This window comes from Spodoptera frugiperda, chromosome 8 (assembly GCF_023101765.2).
Source record: "Spodoptera frugiperda isolate SF20-4 chromosome 8, AGI-APGP_CSIRO_Sfru_2.0, whole genome shotgun sequence".
NCBI lineage: Eukaryota > Metazoa > Arthropoda > Insecta > Lepidoptera > Noctuidae > Spodoptera > Spodoptera frugiperda.
Genome location: NC_064219.1, coordinates 7,311,511 through 7,337,855, shown reverse-complemented (window position 1 = coordinate 7,337,855; position 26,345 = coordinate 7,311,511). Strand labels below are relative to the sequence as shown.

Sequence of the window (26,345 nt, the reverse complement as noted above, 5' to 3'; positions counted from 1 at the left end):
TCCCAAGGCGTTGCCAGGTACCTGAGCCGAAAGTTATTTATATATGAGGTAGATAGGTAAACAATTCTGCTTATACTAGATTCCAAAAGTAATAAACAGACACAAAATTTTAAGATTGTGCAATCTTATACAAAATATATATTTTGTGTTGATCAAAACATTTACAATTATTTGGTTTCAGAAAAAGTCATTTATTACCGTTATTAAAAATTGATGTCGTTTAATTATTTCGATTTGATTTTCGGGGAAATTAATGTCCTAATAATAGCTTGCAGTACCTACTTCCGTGTTGTCATGTCAAACCACAACAGAAAAAAATCAATTTTTAAACTTATTTTTTGTTAATTTTTGTTCACCAAGTTATAAGAATTAGTTAAACCAAAATAATTCATAAGTAATATTTAAATGATACTTAGCGTGAAATTCGTATTCTTGTTATTATGCCTGGGTCAGTCATTTAGCCATCTCCTTTAAACAAAAACATCAAATTTTACTTTGGTACTGAAGTGTCTCTGGGTAAACGGGCCCATTTTACGCGTAGCTTTGTTACGCGGTAAATCCGGCACTAACAGCACAACTAATAGTCTCAGCAGGTAAAACTTATGCTTGTAGGCAAATAATTCAAATTCAAAGTGGCAAGTTGAAGATGACCGATCTAAAAGTCAATTAGAAATAATATCCTACATTCAATAGTGACAGCCTTTTTTTTGAGCAGGGAATATTATTCAATTACTTCTCCCGCCTTGGTTGAGGCGAAAGGGATTGTCTGACTCTAACTGACTAAAACCACCCAGTTTCTTCTCTGCAGCTTTGAGCTGGACCGGTTACCGGTTACTGGTTACCGGGACGTTAACCTGTTACGTTGTCCGCAGCTCCGGATAATAGTGATAGCCAAATTTGATGTCCTGTGGCTCACATGATTATAATGATGAAGTAACTTGAGGTCATTAGATTCCTATTCATTTCCTAAGCTCCATTCTAAACAGACAATTTAAAAAGACACCAATATTTTTTTAAAGTAACTGCTGAGTAGTTTTCGAATTTTTGAAATGAAGTTGATGTAATTTACGAATCATAACTAGGTACTTAGTTTCGACGTATTATTATTAGTTTATTATCGAGTTATACACAATTAGATATCAACGAACGTCGACTTGTTTTTATTTTCGATTGTTTACATGATTGTTGTTTGTTGTAATGTAAACAACAGCGGGGTTGCATTGGATAACCTTTGGATACACTATCCTAAAACCTTAGGTATTGTTGTTTCCTTGTTTGGAATTATAGACTTTAGTCACATCACGTTAGACGCTGTATTCGAGTGATGTTATAAATATGTCGTAACATTAGATTAGCTGTCGCAAAATAATGTGAAAATAGTCGCAATAACATTAACTTATTACGTATTATTACCTTTCTAGGTATACTTATTAAAATATTTACACATTACAATTATTAACGGTCATGATGCCACCATTGATCTCCAAACGTGTCGGATTGTTTTCCCATCGGATCATAAAAGCGAGGGAAAAGAATGCACCAATGTTTACACACACGATACTGTACATAACTTCCAATAAAAATCCAAGTTTCAATATTTCCACCAAGTTTCCCTTTGCCAGAAAGTTGTTGTTCCGGAGCTGGAGTAGGTATCTGAGTATCTACCAGTTTTCTGTTTTAAATAAAAAGGCCTCAGGAAATGGAAATAAAAATAATCAGTATCTTTATTCAATAAAATGTAATTACTTAATACATACCTGTGCAACTAAGTAAATAAAAAAAACAGCAAGTTTATTCGACCATACTACCTATAACAACGTTCAAGTATTGCGTAGCACAATTTTTGAAGATTTTTGGATGACATTTTATTTGAAAATTTAGGAAACTTCTCTATTATTAGGAGACATATAATGTATGTAATAGTAATAGAATACTAGGTATTTTGGAACTTAACGCACACGTGCTGATGAAATTTGAGTTTCTTTGGAAAAGTTGTTTGTGTGAGTACAATCACGTGTTATAATATCCTTCACTAATTACCAGTCACCCTATACATATATTGGTCTCAGTTATAATGAGGCTCCATATCTAACATAATATCATGCATACTATATATTATAGAAATTAAAATACTATCGGAGACATTTTATCGGAGGGCTAAGCCTTTTAAGTAAAACTAAACACTTCGCAAGATATATACTAAAAAATAAACAAAAGAAACATTAGAGATTGTTACTTATTTAAAGCATAAACTAAATAAACTTTTGAAAACTTATATATATAGGTAATACACATAGGTAAATAGGTATCTACTTATGGAGCAGATAACAAAAGTGATAAGTAAGACGTGCCGGATTTAGTACGTAGGTAGGTAGGGGTAGGTACCACGAACGGTGAAATAGTATAATATATTTATTTAGCATTGATCTGCTATAGGTTTTTAACATGGACCTAAAATAATGTATGTAGGTATAGGTATATTTAATTAACCAACAGTATTTTATTAACTATATTAAGTAGAGCAGGCAATGGTGGACATATTGAATAGTAAATAGCTACATCCTCTTTCATCAGTCCCATCTCATTTCTTTACTTTACGATAGGGGTGAGAAGAGTATGTTTAAATTTGGAAACCTTGTGCGGGTCCGCCACCACGTGCTTAATCCGGCACTAGTATGAAATACTTTATTATTATTATTATAAAGTGGATTTGTATATAATATTTAATGTTCCACGTTACGTCCATGTATGGAGAATCGTTAAATATCTATCGTGGATTAATCGATTCTTTGTAGTCAGAAGATAGTTCCTCCTCCGTGTCATATTCATACAGATTGAATAGATCTCGCATAACTTTCTGACTGGGCTCTTGGCTTTGTACTGTAACGGTGTAACACAGCAACACTGTTCCTTCTGCATTTTCGGTGCGCCAATTCAGGGTACCACGCATGCCCTGTAAAAGTATTTGCTTTATTGGTATAGGTAATTTATTATTCCTGGCTATATAATATAATTTATAGGCCTATAGCGTACGTATCAAAAACAAATTAGTAGTATTCTAAAAATGAATTACGTAAACAGTAGGTACATAGATGAACCTCACAATAAGTGATAATACCCACAGGACAAATCGTGTTTCTCTGAATAGATACATTATAGAGTAATTATTTACCGTAGGTATGTTTTCAGGCACCGTAAGCATGGCAGTCAGCGAATTCATCGCGTCGTACGTGGATAATTGTACTACTGTACAATTTTCGCCCCTTACACAAGGATCTGAGGAACCAAAACATAAGTAAATAAACACTTCTTAACAATATACCTAAGATACTTCTTACGTACTCGTGACAAGAGGCCCATGTTTAGTAAATAATTTTGGCCAATCTCTACGTCTTAAGACTTAAAAGACTTACAGCACAGTCGTAGAAAGTCGTGTGAGTGAAAACGAGTTTATAGAAAAAACATCAAATGACTATCAGCTTTTAAGTTTTGAAGTCCATTTTTCCTTGCATAAGTGAATCTACCAACATATACCTAGGTTATTGAGACTGGCCGTTACCGATTGGTTACGGCGACTATTACACGTAACTTTGTTCCATTACTTGGCCGTTATAAAACCGTTTACTTCAGAGTAGGCCATAGTTGTAACTCGTACCGACATAACTGTTGTGCAAGATAACGTCCCGAATGGAAGGACCGACACTCAAATTTTGCGACTTAGCAAACTAAGTCGTATTAACTATAACATACCTAACTCTGTTATTACCATTATTACTCTATTCAATCGTGTACGTACAAATCTAGTGGCTAGATACCTGCCTAGAAATCAATGAGAAATAATATTTTTTCTATTGACCTTGAGATTCTTATAAAGTTCGTTAGTTATTTTTTTTTAATTAGTCGTTGTCAGTTAAGGGGCAGTCTACTTAATATTATTATATTCACAGGCAGTCTTAGGAACGCACGTACATAACATAACGTGTCTTGCATACAAAAATAGAGTTTCTAGAAATCAGAAATCAATAAATATTTTTCCATTGACCCTGAGATTCGAAGTTCGTTAATTCATTAGTGGTTATCAGTCATCGTACAGTCTACCTAGAAATATCTCCACACAATCTAATAGAACGTGCAAAAATGCGCATTTTTACATTGATTCTGAGGTAGGTATTTGATACTCCTGATAAAAAAAATTAATTTAATTTAATATACTAGTTATGTCTATGTGATACATGTCTGGGGATGCATAACGTTACCTACATCTCCCAAAGACACTTTCTCAGTTACGAGTATATTACCTATACTAAACCTTGATAATTTAGGTTTCCGCACATACCAATGGAAAAAGTTTGCGATTTTAACGGACCTGCATACATATACAATTGGCATATGAGACACTTGGTTTGGTATGATCAAACTATGTTATGTCTTTAAAATTCGCCTAAACTGGGTCCATAATTGTTCCCTTTGCCTGTAAGAACATCTATGTACATACATTGTGGAAAGCAAATAAATGAATATGAAATACTGGTACTATGATGCATTTAGATTATTTTAGTTCAGATAGTCTACTGCACAATCGGCACAAGATCTAATACCAATATCTGCAGTTAATGAAAACATAACCTTGAATATAAAATTCTTAGAATAAATAAATTCGCTGTCATTAGAATATTTGTAGTAAAGATACCTACATCTACATACCTACTGAGTTACTGACCTATAAAATCTCACTTGAGTGCATAACATATTTTATTATTTTAATACCTAATGCATATGTATATTATGAGCCGATATTAATAAAATCTATTTGTATGAGAGACAGGGGAAATATTATTTTTAGGGTTTAGTCCCAAAAGGTTCAAAACTTTCACAAAAATCGAACTCTTAGTACGCACTCGCACTTCACTGGTTTTTTTTTTAATTGCTAGATATTTTATGTTACACAAAGAATTTTTCTCTAGTTTTTATAATCTAGTTCTTATTCATAACATTTTTAAGGAAGAATATTCTACACGGTGCTCTCGTCGTATCTACTTTATTTTTTAGTTTGTTACCTACTTAGATACTTATTTAACTATTTAGTAATTTGTGGCATTGTGCTTGAACATGGCGCTTGGATATTTTAAGATTGCATCTTGTGGAGACAATTATTTATAGCCTTCACATTATCACAATAACGTCAGTAATTTCTCAGAAACAAGGAAAATGTTTAATCGATTGAATATATAGAGGAACGTTCATACCTATAACTATTACCTACCTACTTATTCACAGACACTGCGAAGTTTTGTGGTAACCAATAAACCACCGCATTGTTCATACACTTAAAATATTTTGTATCAAAGACTGCATTAGCATAAAGACGTCGCATGGTTAACATGTAGGTATCCCTTATTAAATATTTGGATATAATATTCAAGTGTGTATCTATAGAAACTTGATAATAAATAATTATAATAAAAAAGCGACCCTGTTTCGTAGCAAGGACTTAACACATTCAGTGCCACCAACACGCCCAGAGATTCCACGTAAATTTAATTCCAGAACCGTAGAGTCGCACCCTCTATGCAATTATTTAGATTAGGGTATCTTCAGTATTATTTTAATCAGAAAATACACAATGCATTTTGAAAGAAAGAGCAAAAACATTGAACTCGCTGGGCGAGTCTACGGCACTGGAATAAAATTTACATCGACTCTCCGGGCAAGTCGGTGGCACTGAACGTGTTAAGATTTACTATTAGTCCACGGTTTAATTGCGGTAATGAGATGCAAATCGTTCATGTTCATGAATGTCCTATGAGTTGGTGTCGATTTAATCTAAAAGCGGTAGATATAGTTATAGTGTAGATATAGAGTAACGAGTATAGGTATAGGTACAGGTCCCAGCGCATATCACTTAGGAGATATTATTAGTACCTAATATCGGGTCACAATAAAGTTTAATAATTGGTGTAAAAAGAAAGAAGTCGCGCTGCCCCGCTATCTACAATATAAAGCGTCTAACTGGATTCAAAAGGACTGATTGTTTTTTAAGAAATAGATAATAACTTAACGAATGTTTGAGAATTGTTTTCCATACGAAATTATGTGTGGAAATGTCATCGTGAAATAGGGCTTCATTTCTTTTTTCATAGATATGTGCTGAAGAGTCTACCAGTTCACAGGACTTACCAGGGGTGACTGTAACGTTGGAAAGAACACCATTTATTTGCATCCTAACATCTTGGTCCAAGTTTTGGAATAAATAATCTGAAAGAATAATCACACTGTCATGATTTGCAAATAAATACATTATATAATTTAACTATAGATTTTTTGTCAAGGTAAGACAAATACTGTAGAATATTTAATGGGTCTCTTAGAGCAATATCTAAATTATAAATGTGGGCTAAACTGACCGAATCAGTTGTGGCATTTACTACTTTTTTATATTAGTGTTGGTGGAACTGAGTGATATCTACGTTTCAAATATAGAAAAATTGACAATCCTGCATACAAACAAACAGACTGACTTACCTGCATGAAAGTCCATAGTGACTGACACGTTCTGCCCTTTTGTCACGATACATGGCACAATTCCATTACAACCGGTAATTTTGACTGCTCTCAGCGTGTACAGACTCCTCGAGTCTAAGGAAATGATAACATCGCTTATTTAATGATAAATTAACACTAATATTTTTCTTAGTAAGGCAGATTGGCAGAGTTCCAAACAAAAGTCTCCTCTATCCCCTGCATCGTGACAAGACACAAGATGCCCACTGCTGGATATAGATGATGGCCCTCAATGGTCATTTATTGGGGCCTTGATTCATTGACGGGCACACCATTCTTATCATAGAATATAGAATAGGATAATTCGTACTAATTGTTAACAGAAAACAAAACCGAATTTAAGTGTTGACTTTTAAAATGAGCTCTTTCGCTTATTGGCTCACAGGAAACAGTGAGAACAGTTTAAGTGTGGTAAGCCATGCTTCGGCAAGAATGAGCCGGCTCGACCGAAGTGATACCATGGGCCCACAGAAAACCGACGTAAAACAACGCTTGCGTTGTGTTTCGTTGTGTGAGAGAGGGTACTGGAGGCCCAATTACTTCCCTTGCCAATCTCTGATTCCCCAACAACCCTTAGATTCCTAACCCCTAAAAGGCCGGCAACTCACTTGTGACGCCGAGCCCAAATCCTCCTCCCACCAAAGGCCAGCAACGCACTTACAAGTTCTTTGGTACTTTGGGTGTTGGTTTTTGCTATAGCTATATATCTAGAAATCTCCGATGTGTTTAGTCGGGTTGAAGAATATTACGTTATTAGGGATGGAGTAGAGGTCAGTAACAAGTATGGCACAAAAGGAAGTAAGTTCAAATCGTTAAATGTAATACACACACACACAACGTCACGCCTTTTATCCCCGAAGGGATAGGCAGAGGTGCACATGCACATTACGGCACGTAATGCCGCTATACAATGTACACCCACTTTTCACCATTTGTGTTATAAGTCCCATATAATAGGGGTGAGTCTATTGCCATATAAGTACTGGACGCAATTCCAGACTCCGTGCTACTACCGAGAAATTTTTCGAAAATCCGAAAAAAGCCCAGTAATACTTTGCCCGACCCAGGAATCGAACCCGAGACCCCTAGTTCGACCCCTTGTTAAATGTAATAATATACTTTAAATAATAATAAAGTTGTATTGACAGCCGAAATGTAATAGCATCCGGTATTAATTACTCTGTATCAGTGAAGTGAAAAGTCGGATTGGTTTTTCCTATCTAATCTTAATCACCTACCTATTGGAATTAACTTTTTGTTAATTCCTAAAGCCCACTAAGTAATTTTCGAATTTATTTGCTTACAATAATGGCTACAGCATTTAAAAGTGATTTAAGTATTTTATCAATAAAATTATAATTGATTTTAGGGATTGGTATTAACAATACGTGATTACTTACGGATAATCTATAAAAGTACGTGAATGTCAGCTAAGGGCAAGCAAATTGTCGCTTATTACCTAGCACGGCAGCCAATGATGGTTGCAACAATACCATTTGTCCATGCCAATACCTAGCAAAGTACGTAATCAGTTTATTCCTAGAGCCCCAACTTATTTTGGATTATTACGGAGGCGGAATATTTCTATACAAATAAGGATATAATTTCTGAAAACTCGCAACATAATACATGTAAATAACTCACAGCAGGATGTATCCTGCTACAGACATAGGTCTGGAGGTAGGTAATAGGTACACGATATTTACAGGTGTACACCTACAGAAGCATATGATTTTTATATCATCGTTCATTAAAACTCCGACCCCCAATAATAAAATAACTACCTAATACAGCAGCAAAATCTTATCTCCAAATGCTAGCTTATTTGGTATGAGGTAGTATTAGAGATTATACGAATTACCTAACTAATTTCCTTTCGTAATCGCGACTAATTGACACACTAATTTCCGTAAACCAGGCAATTGGATTTAGTTCAAAAATCAGTGCTAGTTTGTTGGTATAATAAGTAATAATAACACGTTACACGATAAGATAAAATAATAAAAATAAATCTAATATTGCACACGATAAGATCTGATACGTTTCTATTTTAAAGTTAGTGCGAAATGTATGTCTGTGTAATTAAACCGTGCTAGTTCCACTTAGATAGGTGTTTTATAAATAAACGTATCGGAACGTCCCTATTTTACTTTATGTATATTATTATATATTTACTAGCTGACCCGTCAAACTTCGTACCGCTTCAATAATTTTGTTCTTGCCTTTTAAACCTTCGCTGGACTTCAACAAATAATTCAAGACAAAAGTTAGCTAAATCGGTCCAGCCGTCTTCGAGTTTTAGCGAGACTAACGAACAGCAAATCATTTTTATATATAAGAGATATATATTATATTTATTTTAATTTCGTAATGTAAGTACGGGCAAATGTTGGAACAATAAATGTAGTGGGGAAATCCTGCATGCGTCGTTTCACTGTTGCAAATTAAGGAAGTAGAAGAGCCAACTTTAAAACACTTCTTTACCTAACACCTAAAATTAAAATTGCCTATGGCTAATTAGGCAGGCAATCTAGAATGTTCATATCTAAATAATATTAAACTACGTCTGACTAACCTGCTTGCAATGAAAAATTATATACATTATACCTATTGTGCACACAGCACACATTATAATCCATCGTCTCATTACATAGACGTAATTAAGAATATTATATAAGTATTATGAGGCACCTACTATTTTTTTTTTCTAGAAAATTCTTAAATGTACTCGGTTCATAGTACAGAATATTGACAAAGTATTCTACGATACCGTTGCGTTTCCTTTTTAAATCTCTGCAACGTCATTAAGACGAGATAGTAACGCTTTACTTTAATTAATGAATCAGTGATAAAGCAATTAATCCCACTTGATAGATTTAGGCAATTACGTAGATATTATTAATAGATTATGAGTATGGCAGTTTTTGTCATACTCAGATACTTATCAATTTAATGGTGACCATACAATTTTTACTGAAATAAAACAATCAAATCAACGTAAATATTGCATCTTAGGTATATATAAAAATGGATTGTTGTTCGTTTGCCTCACTAAAACTCGAAAGCGGCTGGACCGATTTGGCTAATTTTGGTCTTGAATTATTTATGGAAGTCCAGAGAAGGTTTAAAGGGTGAACAAAAATTATTGAGGCGGTACGAAGTTTGTCGGGTCAGCTAGTAATTAAATTGATAAATATAAAAACAACCTACTAAAAACGTAAATTATTATTGACCTGATAATAAGCTTTTTTTTTTCTGCAGATTTGTAGGAAGCAAGAAAAAGGTCAAGTTGGAATCTTCTTATGTATCTACTAACTTCTTATATATGTACCTAAATTATTAGAAAACTCTTGCCCTTATTTTAATATATGCGTTTTGCCCTTATTTTCCGTATTTATTTATTTTATTATAAATACTGAGTAGATATTATACGTATAGTGCTATGTTCGAGACAATGACATATCTCACATTGTACCTATTTGCTAAAGAAAACTAATTGCCTTTGTGGGTTCATAAAGCTTTCTTATTATTTGCGATTCTCAGCTTACTTCGTCCTTTTTTTGACGACGGTGAACGAGGGGAAATCTTTCACTAGGCGCCTAGATTTTGGGGATAAAACACTAGGGAGTGTGGGATCAATTGTCAACAACTACATAGCTATTGTCGCGCAGTTTTATCCGTTGTTCGTATATCTATTTCACTCTCCGTTCATTCTTCATCTTCAATTTAAAAATTCTCCGTTTTGCCGTCTTTTTGCATAATATTGGTATGGATTAGGTAAAGTTAGGCAACTTTGAGTATCCAAATTGTCAAACTATATAATATCAAATCTAATATTGTTAGAAACTCCACTTATTATAAAGGACATCATGATGGTTAATAAACAATATAACTTCACATCTTTCTTACCACAAGCCTGGAATTTTACATCTGCAAATACAGAGGTAACGGCCAACTGCAGCAAAGTGAAAAACACAAACATTTTTAATTGTTAATTAGTACAACTCACTGTGTATTGTTACTGAATGAAAGTTTTGCTACTAAATCGTATATATCAAGTATGAACGGCACAGGCCCGGTGATTATCAGCTCAGATAACATTGCCACGGGCCCGAATAGGAATTGAGCTGCAATGGACAAAGGTGATTATGATTACCCCTAATTAATTAATTTTGTATAAGTACGTTCACAAATAAGTGTGTAGGTACATAAAGGTGCACCTTACAATAATAAGATAACACGCAAACTTTTAGGTCGACACGCAGAATCGTCACTTCATTGTTTTGAGATTCTGAAAATGAGAATGTTGGTAATCGGTTTATTTTTAAATAGAAAGTAATGTACTCTATAGTATGTACATATGTGTGGATATGTACATACTAACAAACAATATAAGTAGGGCAAGTGACCCGGTTGTGGCCACCGACCCCTTTGTGGCCATTTAGGCCTTCAAATATTTATAACTAAGTGGACATAAATTACTTTGTGATGTACAGATTTAAAATATTGAATATTGGAGACACTGATACCGTTGGCAGCTTTAATGTGTCAAACTTCACATCGATGCAACAAGTCATTCTTTTTAGTTGAGGGTGAAATTGTTAAGATCTTAACAAAAAGACTAAGGCGAGTGGGTGAGGATTTGGTTTTTATTTTTTAAATCTTTGCTTATTATTTGGTGTTTATATCTACATTAAGAATATATTGTCTAAGTGAAACTAAAGTTATTTTGTCGCCATATGTTTCTGAAGTGAGGTTTTTAAATGGTGGCACTAATGGAGCCAAAATTATGAATTTCTATCTTTGGCCACATCTGGCCAAAACTGGTGTACATAGACACCCCACTTCTTCCCTTTATTTTATCGTGGCTTTCCTTGGCTTTAATATCAACAAATACATATTTTTCATTTTCAGAGATGCAATAAATTACCTTCACACAAAGAGGTGAGGTCAGTTTACTTTGCAGCTTTTACCAACGTCATAAAATGTTGAATTTGTAAGTTAAATTCAAGTGAAGTAATAATATTTCATTTTACTAATGAAAACCATTGTTTCTAAAATGTCAAATTTAATTAATAAATTTTGATTACATAGTAATTTTGATGGCCAGAACTGGCACACGACCGTAGAAATGGCACGAATCTGGCCAAAAATGGCACAAACTCCTTTTTTTACTCCTTTTTTATACATTATTTTTCTATAAGACGTTCTTTAAAAAAGGCTTTTCTTAGGCAAGGTTAATACATGATAAATGACTTTTTACAAGAAATATGTTCGTGATAACAAAAACTTAAGTTAAAAAGCCTCAAAGTCGACAAAATTCTTAAAGTGGCCACAACCGGTCACTTAAGATAGATAATACAGGGCTGGGTATATCTACCTGGAACAGTTAGAAGTCATCACCAATCTATCAATCCTGACCGCTTTCAAACACATAAATCGGATGAACTTATTAAGAACATTGCTAATGGAAACTCCATTTTACAATACATTATTCATTGCAAAAACTATCGCCATGCTTAACATTGAGCTACTTCTTATTCCGTCTCCAAATACATGTTAGAAGGTAAATAGTATAGTGCCCATGCCGAGTATAATTAGAGGTTCATGCTAAGGGGCAATATTTTGGGATATGCATCGTTGGCATTGCTATGTATGGGTGTTGGTTTTCGAATGGAACATTGTTTTTTGCATGAATAAAAATTTTCTGTGCTAGGTTCGGACAAAGACAAAGAAAAATAGGTTCAAGCCTAAAATGGGTAGAAGTACCTAACCATTCTAATGACACGAGAGAGTTTCTCTACATAATATTATTATTATCTACATTTTATTTTGTAAACTCCGTACGGCTATCTTGCCAGTAGTCGCGCTACGTGCTACGAAATACGAGCTACGCGCAATACGTTGCTGAGTACACACTGCGTACTACGTGCTACGAACTGTGCTCAGCGAGCTACGTCTGTAGTATTTCAATTCACTACAACTAAGGGGTCGGAACCGTGAGGTTTGTTTAGCACATTTTAACCCATTCTCCCCCTTAGTAAAATGTGGTTGTGAGGTTTTAGACTAAACCCCCTACCCCCACCCGACATCACGCGTATTTTTTATTAAGTACCTACCTACAAGGATTTTTTATAATGTCTAACTAAACACAAGTCGGAAGGGACATATTAACTATTATCTCATTTGGTTTAATATTTAGAAATACCTAATATGAAGCCGCTACCCTTTTATGAAGTTACTATGAGGGGTAACGCCCTGGCCCGTTTACAGTTAAATAAACTCCAAATACACCCTAATTGAAGGTTAAAAACTCTCGGTTGACGAAAATAAAATACACGTGATATTTTACTACACCCCCAGCCTCCTCGTAATGTTTTCGCCACCCTTTATTGAGGCTGACGTAATTAGTGACCGGCCCTTAAGGCACACCACCATTTTCGCACGTTACAGGTAATTATTTATAAGTATTTGTTTATCTTATACTTATTTGCTAGCTAAGGAACAAGTAAACGTGAGTATTTACGTAGGTAAGGACTTATTTAACGTATTTAAATAAATAAATACCTGCCATACTGTTTGAACTTCCAATGTAGGTACACTTAGAAATGTGTAGCCTCACTTAATAATATTGTAAATATTAATACATAAAATATTATACATATTTTAATGTCTTGGCTTGTTTATTAATTAATGATAAAATATATTTTATTCCTGTTTGCGGTCAAAAACCCGTTCCGTTTTGCAATCACTATACATTTATATTTTGACGTTTCAACTTAGAATTGACAACTGAAACTGACATGTTGTTGTTGTTGTTCATTATATTTCAGGTTAAGTTGAGCAGTCCTATTGAAGTTTAAATAAAAAAGGGAACCAAGTACTGTGAGTGGAAAAGTGCTTCCAAAATGTTTCAAAGATCACAAACATGCCTGAATCTGATTGCCAGGGGAAGCAATTTGAAATTCCATTTGAGGTTAAGTCAAAAGACAAGTCGTCAACCAAAGGAGAAACCACCGCCAAAACTGGCTACAGATGTAGTGAATTATATAAATAGTACTCCCGAGTACAGTGACATTGCAAACAAAATTCCTAATTCACTCTTAAGAAAATATAAGACACCTGAAAGTATGTACCTAATAAACAAAAAAACTGCAAAAGAAATAGTAAAAACAATTAAAGATAGCATTAATAATGACTCTCCTTTAATCGAAGTCAACCCAGGATTTGGATATTTAAGTGAGGAATTGTTGCGATGTCAGAAAAATCCAATTTATATGTATGAAATGTCAAACCAATTCTCATCACACTTATGTGTAAGTATAATTACTTTAAATTCTTCTCATCTTCGGGGAGTACCCCAGTACCAGCTTCTTCCTCTGGACCGCATTCAGACGTGCAGTTCGGATTATTGAGTGTGGGGATATTTCAAATTGGAGACACTTCGGCAATGCAGAGATGTAGCTTCGTTGTGCATCTTCTATCTCTTATTTTACCACGGAGAGTACTCTGAGGAATTGTTTGGTCTGATAACTGTCCAAACTGATGCGACCTTCAAACCTTCAAGAATAATTATTTCTTTTCATAAAGCTGACAACGCACCTGTTACACACCTGTTGGTGCAGGTGTCTATGGGTGCCACTGATTGCTTACCATTAGGTGATCAGTCTGGTTGTTTACCTCCTATTCCATTAAAATAAACTTGAATATTATTTTCTAAGGTACATACAATATTATAGTTTTTTCATTATTCCAGAAATTACAAGAATTACACCCAGGTCGAGTGAAATTAAAACTAGCAGATTTTTTTGGAATGTGGAAATTGGCATTTAAAGACAAAATAGACCAGGGAAATAGAATTGAAGAGTTACTTGGAGAACTTTGCACAGATGATAAAAGTCAGTATTTATAATATGATCTATTTCATACATTATCTAAACAATATAAAAGACATCCAGTGTCATATAATAACCTTTTAATAATGATTTCAGGCAGAGTTGTCAAAATAATTGGATCAATGCCTGGGCTGTCCTTTGTGAAACATTTAATTAACAATATCATATTTCACAATACTACAAACCAACTTGGCAAACCGGATCTATTCATCACAATGCCAGGATATCACTATGAAGTACTATTTTTATTTTATACTTACCACTATTTTTTATTTATTTCAGAGTGTAATTTTATTCAATACTATAGTTCCTTACAGATAATGAGGTGCAGCTGAAGAAGCACAGATCTATACCGGCATTGTTTCAGATGCTCTTTGACCATAAAGTATTAACAACTGTACCTAAAGTACACTTTTTGCCATGGACACACAAACCTGATAGCAAGAAAATAACAATGGTAAGTATGTTTACCTTTATCACAACCACCTATATTAATATTATGGATATTTATTTCCATAACTGATTTGATACTACAAAGCAACGGAACCAATTAATCTATTTTAACATGTATCAACTAAACATGATAGACACAAACAATATAATATCTAAAGCTGCATTCTCTGGAAAAGATTACCTAGCTTGATAAGCTGTAAGTTGAGGTTTTTGGTTTATGAGATTTATTTTTGTTTGGAGTTTCTTTTTTATGTGCCTAAACCTAAGCAGCGATCCCCTTTTCAAAGAATTGATAACCCAATAGTTATGGTTTCACTTTTAACATAAAAATTACAGGTATAATAGTTTGACAGCTAGCCAAATTTCGATGCGATTTTCATTGTTATGTTTCAGATGGATGAACATAGACTTGTACTAGTAAATATTACGCAAAAGGATAAATTGCCGTGTCCACCAGAATACTTGCCTCTGCTCTGGTATTTCTTCAAACCACACATGTTATCCAAAACAACAAGAGTTATCCCAATGTTAGAGTGAGTAACCAAAAACTTTTTTTAAGCCTAAGACTGCCATCAGAACATCCATGAAGGCAAATCCTCCAATAATTCCGGTCACGGTGACCTACATGGCATTTAACATGTTAATGAAGCTATGAATGAAAAAAGTGGGCCCTACACTTTCTGATTAAGTTTGTTAAAATCGGTTGATGATTCATTCATATCACCCCTACATAGACAAGTCATAATGGATATTCAAAAGCTTTCAATTTCGCAGTAAATACTTGAAAATAAAATTATTCAATAGAATCATATTGACTGCTTTTCAGCAGGATGTAGAAGATTCGGTCAAATTAATATTCCCTTAAAAGTTATGGAAAAAAATACATTTTAGTTAATCGAGTTTTGTCATATTTCAGACAGTGGATACCTGGTTGCGGCGTGTGGCTGATAACGGGCCAAGACCCTCCAGACACAAATAAACAATTAGCGCCTAACAAAGACGACGCTGAATTACCTCACATGACCATCTTCACAGAATTCGGAGATTTAAATTTACAGCAGAAGATCACAGTGTTCAAAAAGTAAGTTGAGCTTATGCTATCGTTTTAACGCTTAGTTTTTGGCCATCAAAAACCCAGAATAAATAAAATGCATTACTTCGTAGCTGTTGAGCTCCTGATATTGCAGGCAGAGGCTTTATGGCTATACTACTTTAGGTTTTTCTCTGGTGTTGTGTGTGCTTGCTCAGCAAATTTAAATTATATGAAATTGTTTCTGTTTTAGATTCATTTCGTGGCCCGAGTTTGAACAATGCCAATTTAGAGTTACTATGGAAAATAATTTACCAAAATTCTTTACAAACATCGACGACGATGACAAGGAAGTTATTGGTACTCACATAGAAGAAGATATGGAACATTCAGATACGGAACATGAAACATAGCATTTTAATAACGATATTAATTAATAAAACCAGTTTAGAAGGATAATAAGTCTCATTATTTACACTTTATTAACAATCAGCTACAACCAATTGTTCACAGTATAAACAAGAAACATAGATTGGTCTTTAAAATAATTAAATAATTCGTAGAAACATTATGTGAAAAATTAATTGATTATAAATAAAATATATGTTAATCTTGATTTACAAATACTGACAAAATATACTTCCAACAACTGGACCAATTTGTATTTAAAATGATTATAAATACCTTCATTATGTTTTACTAACATACAGCAGTAATTATTACTTTCGTCCAATTTATATTTGGTGCAAATAAATATTTTGCTTATACTCTGACATCCTGTAGCTCTGATATCGTCTATGTTATTTGATATACTTTTAGTGCCTCACTCACAGTACAACCTAAACATTTACCAGTTTTAGTATAATATATCAGACTATCAGTGCTAACTTCAACAGACAAAATAAACCATCTCCACATAGTCATATACATTTTAAACAAATTTACAATTTATACATAGGTAATTCACATTAAGTATATACAAATACTATAAATCAATAATAATTTCATAATTACATATTGCTTTTACTGGCTTACGTTCTTTAATAATACAACTCTTATCCTTTGCACTGACAAAACTTAATGATAAACTAATTCAAAACAATTAAGGACGGGACATGATACAAACTTGCACATTACTACATTGAAATCAAATTAAATGAATGTGGGCTCTCTGTATATCTAGTTAAATTATAATTTCGTCCGCAATTCTTGATCTAATCACATTATGAGCATGTGCAAGTGCTAAATATAACAGCTAATAACGGGTACGAGTACCTAATATACTACGATCTAGTGCAAAAACAAATTACAATAAATTCTGACTTTTATATAAAATTAAATAGTTAGAAATGTTACAAAATTATACACCATCACCCTATATACATAATTATAATTTCATGTAATACTTATTACAATTAAGTACAGTTTTAATAAATTAGGAGATTTGTAGTGTTGTGTTGTTATAAGTTCTGGAAATGTTTATCATTGTATGTCTTGTGAGGGTTTGATTTCGGAGTTATATAATTTAATGTCGGAATATCGACAGGTGTCTGGTTATTTTTCATTGAAAATTTATTCTGAACTGTTTTTTGAATATTTGAGTTCGTGTGCACATTTAAACTTATCGTATTTAATCCGTTTTGGGATTTTACACTCGGGCTAGATATAAAGTCTGACCATTCATCATCTTCCGCAAAAACTGGCGGTTTCTTGGGCTGAGAAGGTTGTTGTTTAGGCTTGCTCGATACAAAGTCTCCCCAAACATCATCATCAGGTGGCTGGCTGACTGTGGTACTCTTTTGTGTGTGAACTGGTGAGGCACCTTTACTAAGACCACTAACACTTAAATCGCTTTTTAACGACTGTAGAGTTTCAACAGGATTAAACCTTGACAGGTCCTGCAAATCTATTCCAGGACTTGGCCAGTTTATTTGCGAATAGCTTTCTAATGATAAGGGTTGCAATATTTGGCCAGTTGTTCGTTGATTTTGTGTATTCACAGGGGCAAAACTCGCAGGTGTAGGCTGTAGTAGTCCTGTTTGTATTGGTGCATTTGAAGACAATGGAATCTTACTCGTAAATTCTGGAGTATTCGAGTTGTAACTTACATTGTTTGTTAAAGCTTCATTTGGTCTTGTCATAGTCGTAAATGATATGGTATCAGACTTCATATGGTTAGTTTTCGAAGATGCATAATCGAAATCTATTGGTTGCTCAAAAGGCGTTTGAGTATCACCAAAAGTGTTTGATTTAAAGTTATTGCTTGGTGTTGGTGCTTTTGAGGGTAGTGCCGATTGAAAGGTATCAAAATCATCATCCAAACTCTCGTTTTCAGGTTTGCTTGCTTCCGCTACTACTTTCACTTTCTCTTTGAGATCATTGAAGTTATCAGACTTGAGGGTATTCGACTGAGTATCTAATTCTACGTCTTGTGGTTTAGTATAGTCCTGACTTTCGGGTAATGATGTTGATATTGACACAAAATCTGTGAAATCGTCAAATGTAGCTTTCACTTCACCAGGGTCAGGCCAGTTTAGCGTAGGCATTGCCGGTTCTATCTTAATGGGCTGTAACAGCTGCGTTTGATACGCTACACTGGGATTGGGCAACGCATTCACTGTCGTGGCTGTGTGTACATTGCTGTCGTCGGGTACTTTCTGTTGGCTTACTAAACCTGGCAAGGAACTGGACTCGGGTGTGCCCTTGAAGTCTTGGAACTCCCAATATTCGCTATCATCCTCCGCATTCGCTTCAACTACTTGACTTGTAGTTGGTGTAAGAGGGTTGTCTATGTTCTTAATGTCCGGTACTACCGGCTGCGGTAAGAGAACTGTCGGACTGGGGTCGTAATGTATAGTTTTAGACCTGGGTATCTCAGAGTCGGTCGGCGTAAATATATGAGTGTCAGGTAAATTTATTTGTCGTATAGGTTGTACATTTAATGTACTTGAGTAAATTTTCTCTGTCTTAGTAGACATAGCAGCTTCAAATACATCTAAATCTGTTGGCCTCGGCGCTATGGCTCCACCGGCACTTTCATGTTCTGTGTTACAAGCTGAAACAGGTAATAAAATACCAATTAGCATATAATTATATATATGATATTGACAATAAACATTCCGAAGAAAATAGCAAATAAGTAACATAACGACATGCCAGTTATAAACACAGCTGGATTACAAAGAGCTAATTTTTGACATTCTGTAGCCATAGGATGCAAGACAACGAACTCTAACTTATAAGATCTGATAAGAAATAACACGTAAACTGAATGCACTATCTTTATCTACTACCTATAAGCCAGTTTGTATATTCTATTGGTCTCATGCATGTGAGAAGTTTACTAGGATATGTTTCGTAAGCTGTTTGTTATAATTTATGAACCTACATGCTCTATTTGCTACCATAAAATATGCTGACGCTACGCTTCATTTCCAAACGGGATAATTTCGTTTGGCTCTACTGAACTCTACTAGAAAGGTCTAAAACTAACCGTAAATTTTTAGCCAATAAACAACGAACTTATATAATTAAATTACATAAATAGTCTTACCAACTGTAATCCGGTACGGAAGGCATAGCTAACTTACCATGTGACAGTAACTCAGATATCTTGAGGGTGGAATGGTTATGAGCCATTTGGTCTAGGGTGGCCATTAGGTGTTCAAGGTCAAGGAGAAGGGCTTCGGCATAGGTGACTATGGATAGGATGAAGCAGATAATATACAGGTGGATGTTATTGATCCAAGTGCAAGACATGCAAAAGAATTACCATTGTGAGTATATTATGACAAGCCTTGTTAGTTTGTTCAAGAATTCACATTATTTTGGTTCAATAACAATTGATTATATAAACATAATGTTAATATTATTCTCTGGCATTTCGACTGGACTGTGCAAAACTTGCGTGTTGTTTTACTGAGTTGCATAATGTGCCAATTACATGTTAATTGAGGTTGATTCACTGTCATTTTGTTAGTAAATTTTTGTAAAACACTGGGTGCAGCTACTTACATTCTTGACCCTCTGACGAGAATGGGTCAGACCAAGTGGTGGGCTTGCTTGATGCTTTGTCAGTCATAGGTTCGCTCTGACTGACATTAGATGGTGCAGCAGCTTGCTTCTGCGGTTGTAGAGGCGCCACACTTAAGTTTGCTGCATATTTTGGCATGTGGCTACTCCATTTTGGTCCAAAGAGCTGAAAATATATATATTTTTTTATGTATTTGAAATTTAACTTTATTTATATTTAACTGAATGAATAATCCAAATAAACAAACTATCACATTTACAATATTAGTGTGATAGTTACATTCCTTTCATTCCACTCAGGAGACAAACAATGACAATGTATATTAAATTACTTAAGTAGTTATTGTACACCTAGTTGTTTTAAGGACGCGTTCTCATAATTGACAGGTATCGAATCGCATCACTACATTGACACGACTCTCGACAATACACACATACGCACGGATAGCTGCGGAAATTATGACAAAATGAACTTGATACTTTGAAAGTTTGAATATTTTCTTACTTTCTTTTTTAATATTTTTATTTTGTTTAGTGCGTGCGTAGACTCAAATGTTTTGTGTTATCTGTTGTTCAATTCCGTTCAGTGCCGAATTTGGGCTCGGATTATTCGATTGGTGTCATTTTCATAGTTTTCGGAAAGTAAGCGTTCGAAATCAAAAATCAAATGGTGCCAACGCAAAACTAACTTTTTACATGCTTTTATTTAGTTTCATATGTAAAGGATGTATGTATGTGTGTTTGTTTGTATGTTTCTATATAACCGACCTCTTCCAACTCGATTTTTACCCATTTTAAACGGACCGATTTCGTTCAAACTTTGTAGACTTATCAAGGACCGGTGGCAAATTAATACCTCGTAGAAATTAATCAAGGGTCAGGAATCCCTGACGTGGACACTTAACAGCCCAGATGAACCTGAAGAGATATGAATATACTATCTTAAGAAAAGTTGTTCAGCGTGATGAGCACATTTTAGCGCCATACGAAAATCGAGGATGTAGAATCCCTGACATGGACTCCAGCCCAGCCGAACCTGAAGAGATTTGAATATACTTTCAAGAAAAGATATTTAGCGTGATGAGCACTTTTTCGCCATATCTTTTATACTAATTATTCTCATAACAATACTAAATTTTCCGCCTACTGTTAGTATTAATATTAAAATTATTTTGTTCGGTTCATCACAAAAACATGTTTTTAAGTTTTTTTAATCTACAATGTGATAGGGGTGGGACTTCTAACCCGTTAAGGCTGAGTACTACATCTAATTTTATCGACAAAAAAATAATATGGGGGGTTGAACCCCTAATTGAAAATATTGAAAAATTGTGATTTTTTCGGTAAAAATAATTCACAAATGATTTTTTTCTCACCAAAACATTATCAAACATTTGAAAAAAGTAATGAATTAGTTAGCCAAGGTTATTAGCTACCGTTTGTCGTTTTTTTGATATCAAAAAAAGTAAAAAAAATATTAAAATAGCCATAATTTTTAGGGGGAGGGGATTCGACCCCTTCGACCCCCGACTTTTGTCGATAAAATTAGATGTAGAACTCAGCCTTAACGGGTTAGAAGTCTCACCCCTATCACATTGTATATTTTATTATGGTTTTATATCAATGGTTTTCGGGGTCGCCAAGATAAAAAAAAAACAATTATGGTAACGAACGTGACAAGACCTGGGTGGAACAAACAAAGAAAATACATAAAATAAATTAAACATCAATTCTTTATTTTCACGATATTTGTTTGAATATGCGAGGAATGAGCCCGTAAATTCATATTTCTTGCCTGTCTTGGGTCAATTAATTCCGGAAGAAGACAATTTTTATAAAATCGAATGATTCACTCCGTATTCGATATTAGCGACCCCAAAAACCACAACAATGACACTCATGTCGAAAAATGACAATGCCAGAATCTCTATAGAGCTTTGTCCCACCAAAAAAATATAGTGTACAGACATGCCAAATGTAGCATTCTATTGCTGCTCTATTAGTGATAACTAAAAACATGATTAAAAGCCTTTAGATCTTGCGGTTTCTATATGAATCTAAGTACAAAATATTACATTTAGGTTAGGTTAATTGCAGTTATAATGGTAGAAATAATTAAATTACAATGCTATCATAGGGTGTTTAGCTATGAAAGGAAGGAATGTCATCACTCATCACCAATATCACCTTTAGTAATCCTACTTTAATTCATAATCATAACGAAACAACAATGTAAACAGAACAGACAGAGCGAATGTCAAATAATGACTTTTTGGACATAATGACACACGCACGCCAATGAGGTTTCGTTACATCTAATCACTAACGTTCAAACACGAAATCATAATTATAATATGCATTCATTATAATATATATTATAAAAAAAATTAACTAGCAGTATGTATTAAAACCAAATTCATATTAAAATTCGTACACATTACATTAATAAATCTTTTTTTTTATTGAATTACTCGTTTTGTTCCTTGTGCAAGCGTACTAAGAAACGCAGAGGGTCGCGATAAATACAGGAAATAGGCCTTGGGTTTTTAAAATTCTTTTTATTTCCTAATTTTTATCCGCAAGTTTATCAGAATAATAATTAAGTAACCAAGGGTCTTATTTTCGTTGCATAATTTTGATTAATTTACATTTTTTGTACATTGATGAAATTAAGTGGGGCAGGATCTGGCATGGTCATTTATATATTTATGTCGGCGCCATCTTGAACTTAGATTTTCACTTTATTTTCGTTATAAGCGACCCCAAAAACCATGAAAATGACACCCATGATGGAAAGTTGGCAAATCTAGTCGGCGCCATCTTGGATTTTGATTTTGACTCCATATTCGCTATAAGCGACCCCAAAAACCATGAAAATGACACCCATGATGGAAAGTTGGCAAATCTTGTCGGCGCCATCTTGGATTTTGATTTTGACTCCATATTCGCTATAAGCGACCCCAAAAACCACGAAAATGACACCCATGATGGAAAGTTGGCAAATCTAGTCGGCGCCATCTTGGATTTTGATTTTGACTCCATATTCGCTATAAGCGACCCCAAAAACCATGAAAATGACACCCATGTTGGAAAGTTGGCAAATCTTGTCGGCGCCATCTTGGATTTTGATTTTGACTCCATATTCGCTATAAGCGACCCCAAAAACCATGAAAATGACACCCATGGTGGAAAGTTGGCAAATCTTGTCGGCGCCATCTTGGATTTTGATTTTGACTCCATATTCGCTATAAGCGACCCCAAAAACCATGAAAATGACACCCATGATGGAAAGTTGGCAAATCTTGTCGGCGCCATCTTGGATATTGATTTTGACTCCATATTCGCTATAAGCGACCCCAAAAACCATGAAAATGACACCCATGGTGGAAAGTTGGCAAATCTTGTCGGCGCCATCTTGGATTTTGATTTAACCTCATGTTCAAAATAATATAACGAAACATTCTATATTCAGTAAAGTGTTGCTCGTACAGAATGTGTAAAAAAACATACAAACAGCCGAACATAGTACCTCCTCCTTTTTGTGAAGTCGGTAAAAATATCAAGATTGGTTTGTGAAGTATAATATCAAATATTTTGTACTCGTACAGCGATCTTTTTCAAGGCCATTTTTTGTAACAGGCGACGCAGCGTCCTCCCCCGACAGCGCTCGAGCGCAGACTGAAATTTCATTTGACATTTTCTATCCAATAAATCTAAATAGTAAACAAATAAAATAACCCTTATTGCTACGCTTTAAAGTTGATGTCTGACAGCAAAATAGGAGAAAAAATTAAACGGGAACTTTTATTTATTTCCGAGACAATTTGAAATATTTTCGTAATTTTTTCACATAGTATAATTTTTGATTATGTCTGCTTCCCCGGGATATTTTTTTGAGATTCAGAATTATGCGTGTAGTAGCAGTAAAATGTTCCTAAACTCAACCCTTTTTTGTCAATTTTGTGTGAAGAGGTAAAGAAAAATCGTGTTTGCAATAATAAAATATAACTTTTTTCACATTACAAATCAATATTTTGGAGATAAAGAAGTGATCTATCTATTGTAATTGTTAGTTATGTTCAGTTAAGTTTCTTTTGGTCGTAATATGTACTGAAAAATAGCTTATTTACGTCAGATTTGAGAACGCGTCCTTAATGAATTACTTGAATTAAACAATAAACAACTACTGATGAAAGGAAATAAGTAGTAGTAGGTGGTATTCCAGAGTTCCTGCCACAGGAACACAGGCATGAGTTTGTAAATGTATGTCAAAATATAAAGTGAATATAGTATAAAAGATTACTCACAATGTTTCTGGAGTCTATACACAAAGCTTTTAAGAGAGTCTTCTGTCCTAAAGAGTTGTTCCAGTTCACAATGTATGGTTGCCTTTCATCTATTTCCATCAAGTGTCCCCATGTTTCACTGAGCAATGATTCTAGTTTCCCCTCAAACTCTTCACTGGGTTCTGATATTTCTTCAAGAAATACTGAAGCTAATACTTTGGTCACACTTTCCATTATATGATGCTCATTGTCAGTTGACTGTAAATTGAGTACTGACATTTCATGGCATGTATCTTCCCCTTGCTCTTCACTTGATTCCATTCTAGCAGATGATTTGAAGTCATCAAAATCCCCAAAATCATCATCTTCACAGGTATCCTCCTCTTTTACAATCTCATGCTGCTCTCCAGTAGGTGAATTTCTAGTTTCAGTGTTAACTGAATCTTCCACAGGAGATTTGTTATCATCAAAGTTAGCTGTGAAGTTACCAAAGTCCGTTTCAGTAGTTTCATTGTTTTCCCATGGATTGGAACTGTCAACAACACTAGCAACTACATTTGTAGTAGTACTTGCAAATTGGAATTCATCAAAGTCACCAAAATCATCATCTTGCACATTTTCACTTGATTCAATATCAAATTCTTTCAAGGAATGTTCAAAGCTTTCTGGAATTTCATTTATCTTTTCTACAGTACAGTCTTCTTCAATGGGCTTACTTGTGATGATTGGTATATCAACTTCTTTTTCATTTGTATCATTATGGGTGTTCTCATCTTTAACACTTATATCAATAGACTGGTCATCTGGTAGTACTTGGTCAACTACTGCTTCATCTGAATCTGTAAGTGTTTCCTTTGTGGGAGTGGCTTCAACTACATTTTCATAAGGAGAGGTATTAGTGCTATCATCATCCTGGCTGCTATTATTAGAGTTACATGGAATGTTTAAATCTTTTATACTATCAGTATTCTGGTCACTATTCTCATTTTCATCACTATTTTCAACTACATTAATAACAATTTCTTCTTCCAACTTTAAATTTAAATCCTCTATATTCATATCTTCTTCACTTTTTAACTTGTTTTCTTGTATATCATTGGTACCAATTTGACTACTACTGCTACTTTGTTCAGCTTCCTTGCTAATTGGATATTCCATGAACATTTCTTTGTGAGTGCCACTGTCTATACTTTTAGCATCCTCCTGGTTGTTGAGTTGGAGTGGTTTATCATTGGATCCATAATGGTTGAAGGAAGAGAAGTTGTCATAGTTATAGTGATTGTCTTCATCATCATCATCCTCTTGTGACACTGCAATAGTTAAACATATTATATAAATCAAGAACACAGCCATTCTTTATAGTTTGATTCATTAAATATACTTGTTTAATGACACTTGGTTAGGAACAATAGCACAAAACAATAGGAACACCAAATGACATGCATTGAACTTAATATAATAGGTACTTTTGGGTTTGGCTCTTCATACTAGTTTTCAATTGAAAGTAATTGATCGAATAACTACTTGAGTATCACTAATTTATAATGGAATGTAGTAATTGTTTATTATATAGATATATCATACGAAATTGACGACGTAAGACAAAACGACAATGATTGATTCGATTACTTTGAGTAAGAAAGATACACTAACAACTGTATGATAAGTCGAAATCCCCAGGATCCTTGTCGTCTTCGCACTGGTCGGGTGGAGGAGGAGTACTGCAAACGAGTGGAGGAATCGACATTCTTGGACAAAAAGATTATTCAAGGATTCACAAAGACACTTTAAATTACATTAGTATAGCTACAACTTGACAAAACTAACACATCACATTGAAAACTTTTTACATAATATCGAAAACTGTGGTAATATGAATATAGAAATAGGACAGCTGTTTATTAAAGTAAGTAATTGACAAAAATTTGCTACGATGAAAATGCAACTGATTATGAAAGCTGACATCTGTCCTGTCTGACAGTGAGCATTGGGCAAAGACAAAATTTATTTTTAATATTCGTTCGTAAACACACTAAATAATAAAAATAAAAGTCATGTTCATGATCTTATTAAAATCCAATAAGAGAA

The 26,345-nt window shown here is 34.2% G+C and overlaps 3 protein-coding genes across 4 annotated transcripts; 1 reads left to right on the top strand and 2 right to left on the bottom strand.

The window, feature by feature from the left end:
* Window positions 1–1,700: 1,700 nt before the first annotated feature.
* Window positions 1,701–10,678, bottom strand: LOC118275495 (uncharacterized). Its single transcript, XM_035593481.2, has 5 exons — window positions 10,471–10,678; window positions 6,523–6,636; window positions 6,178–6,255; window positions 3,173–3,276; window positions 1,701–2,953 (listed from the first exon to the last, which is right to left on the bottom strand). Exons 1-5 carry the CDS (start codon window positions 10,541–10,543, stop codon window positions 2,768–2,770), a joined length of 555 nt encoding a protein of 184 aa, XP_035449374.2. The 5' UTR covers window positions 10,544–10,678; the 3' UTR covers window positions 1,701–2,767.
* Window positions 10,679–13,338: 2,660 nt separating this feature from the next.
* Window positions 13,339–16,401, top strand: LOC118275369 (dimethyladenosine transferase 2, mitochondrial). The gene is made up of 7 exons (XM_035593290.2): window positions 13,339–13,877; window positions 14,318–14,459; window positions 14,553–14,692; window positions 14,764–14,913; window positions 15,303–15,442; window positions 15,826–15,990; window positions 16,193–16,401. The coding sequence occupies exons 1-7, from the start codon at window positions 13,470–13,472 to the stop codon at window positions 16,350–16,352; spliced, it is 1,305 nt and encodes a 434-aa protein (XP_035449183.1). The 5' UTR covers window positions 13,339–13,469; the 3' UTR covers window positions 16,353–16,401.
* On the bottom strand, window positions 16,386–26,239 carry LOC118275370 (uncharacterized). Of its 2 annotated transcripts, XM_050695615.1 has the most exons (5): window positions 25,911–26,239; window positions 24,279–25,567; window positions 19,954–20,137; window positions 19,530–19,637; window positions 16,386–18,994 (listed from the first exon to the last, which is right to left on the bottom strand). In XM_050695615.1, exons 1-5 carry the CDS (start codon window positions 26,002–26,004, stop codon window positions 17,400–17,402), a joined length of 3,270 nt encoding a protein of 1,089 aa, XP_050551572.1. In that variant the 5' UTR covers window positions 26,005–26,239; the 3' UTR covers window positions 16,386–17,399. The 2 variants fall into 2 exon arrangements, with proteins under 2 accessions (XP_050551572.1, XP_050551573.1); XM_050695616.1 differs by lacking the exon at window positions 19,530–19,637 and having other exon boundaries at window positions 25,911–26,238.
* Between the last annotated feature and the right edge of the window lie 106 nt (window positions 26,240–26,345).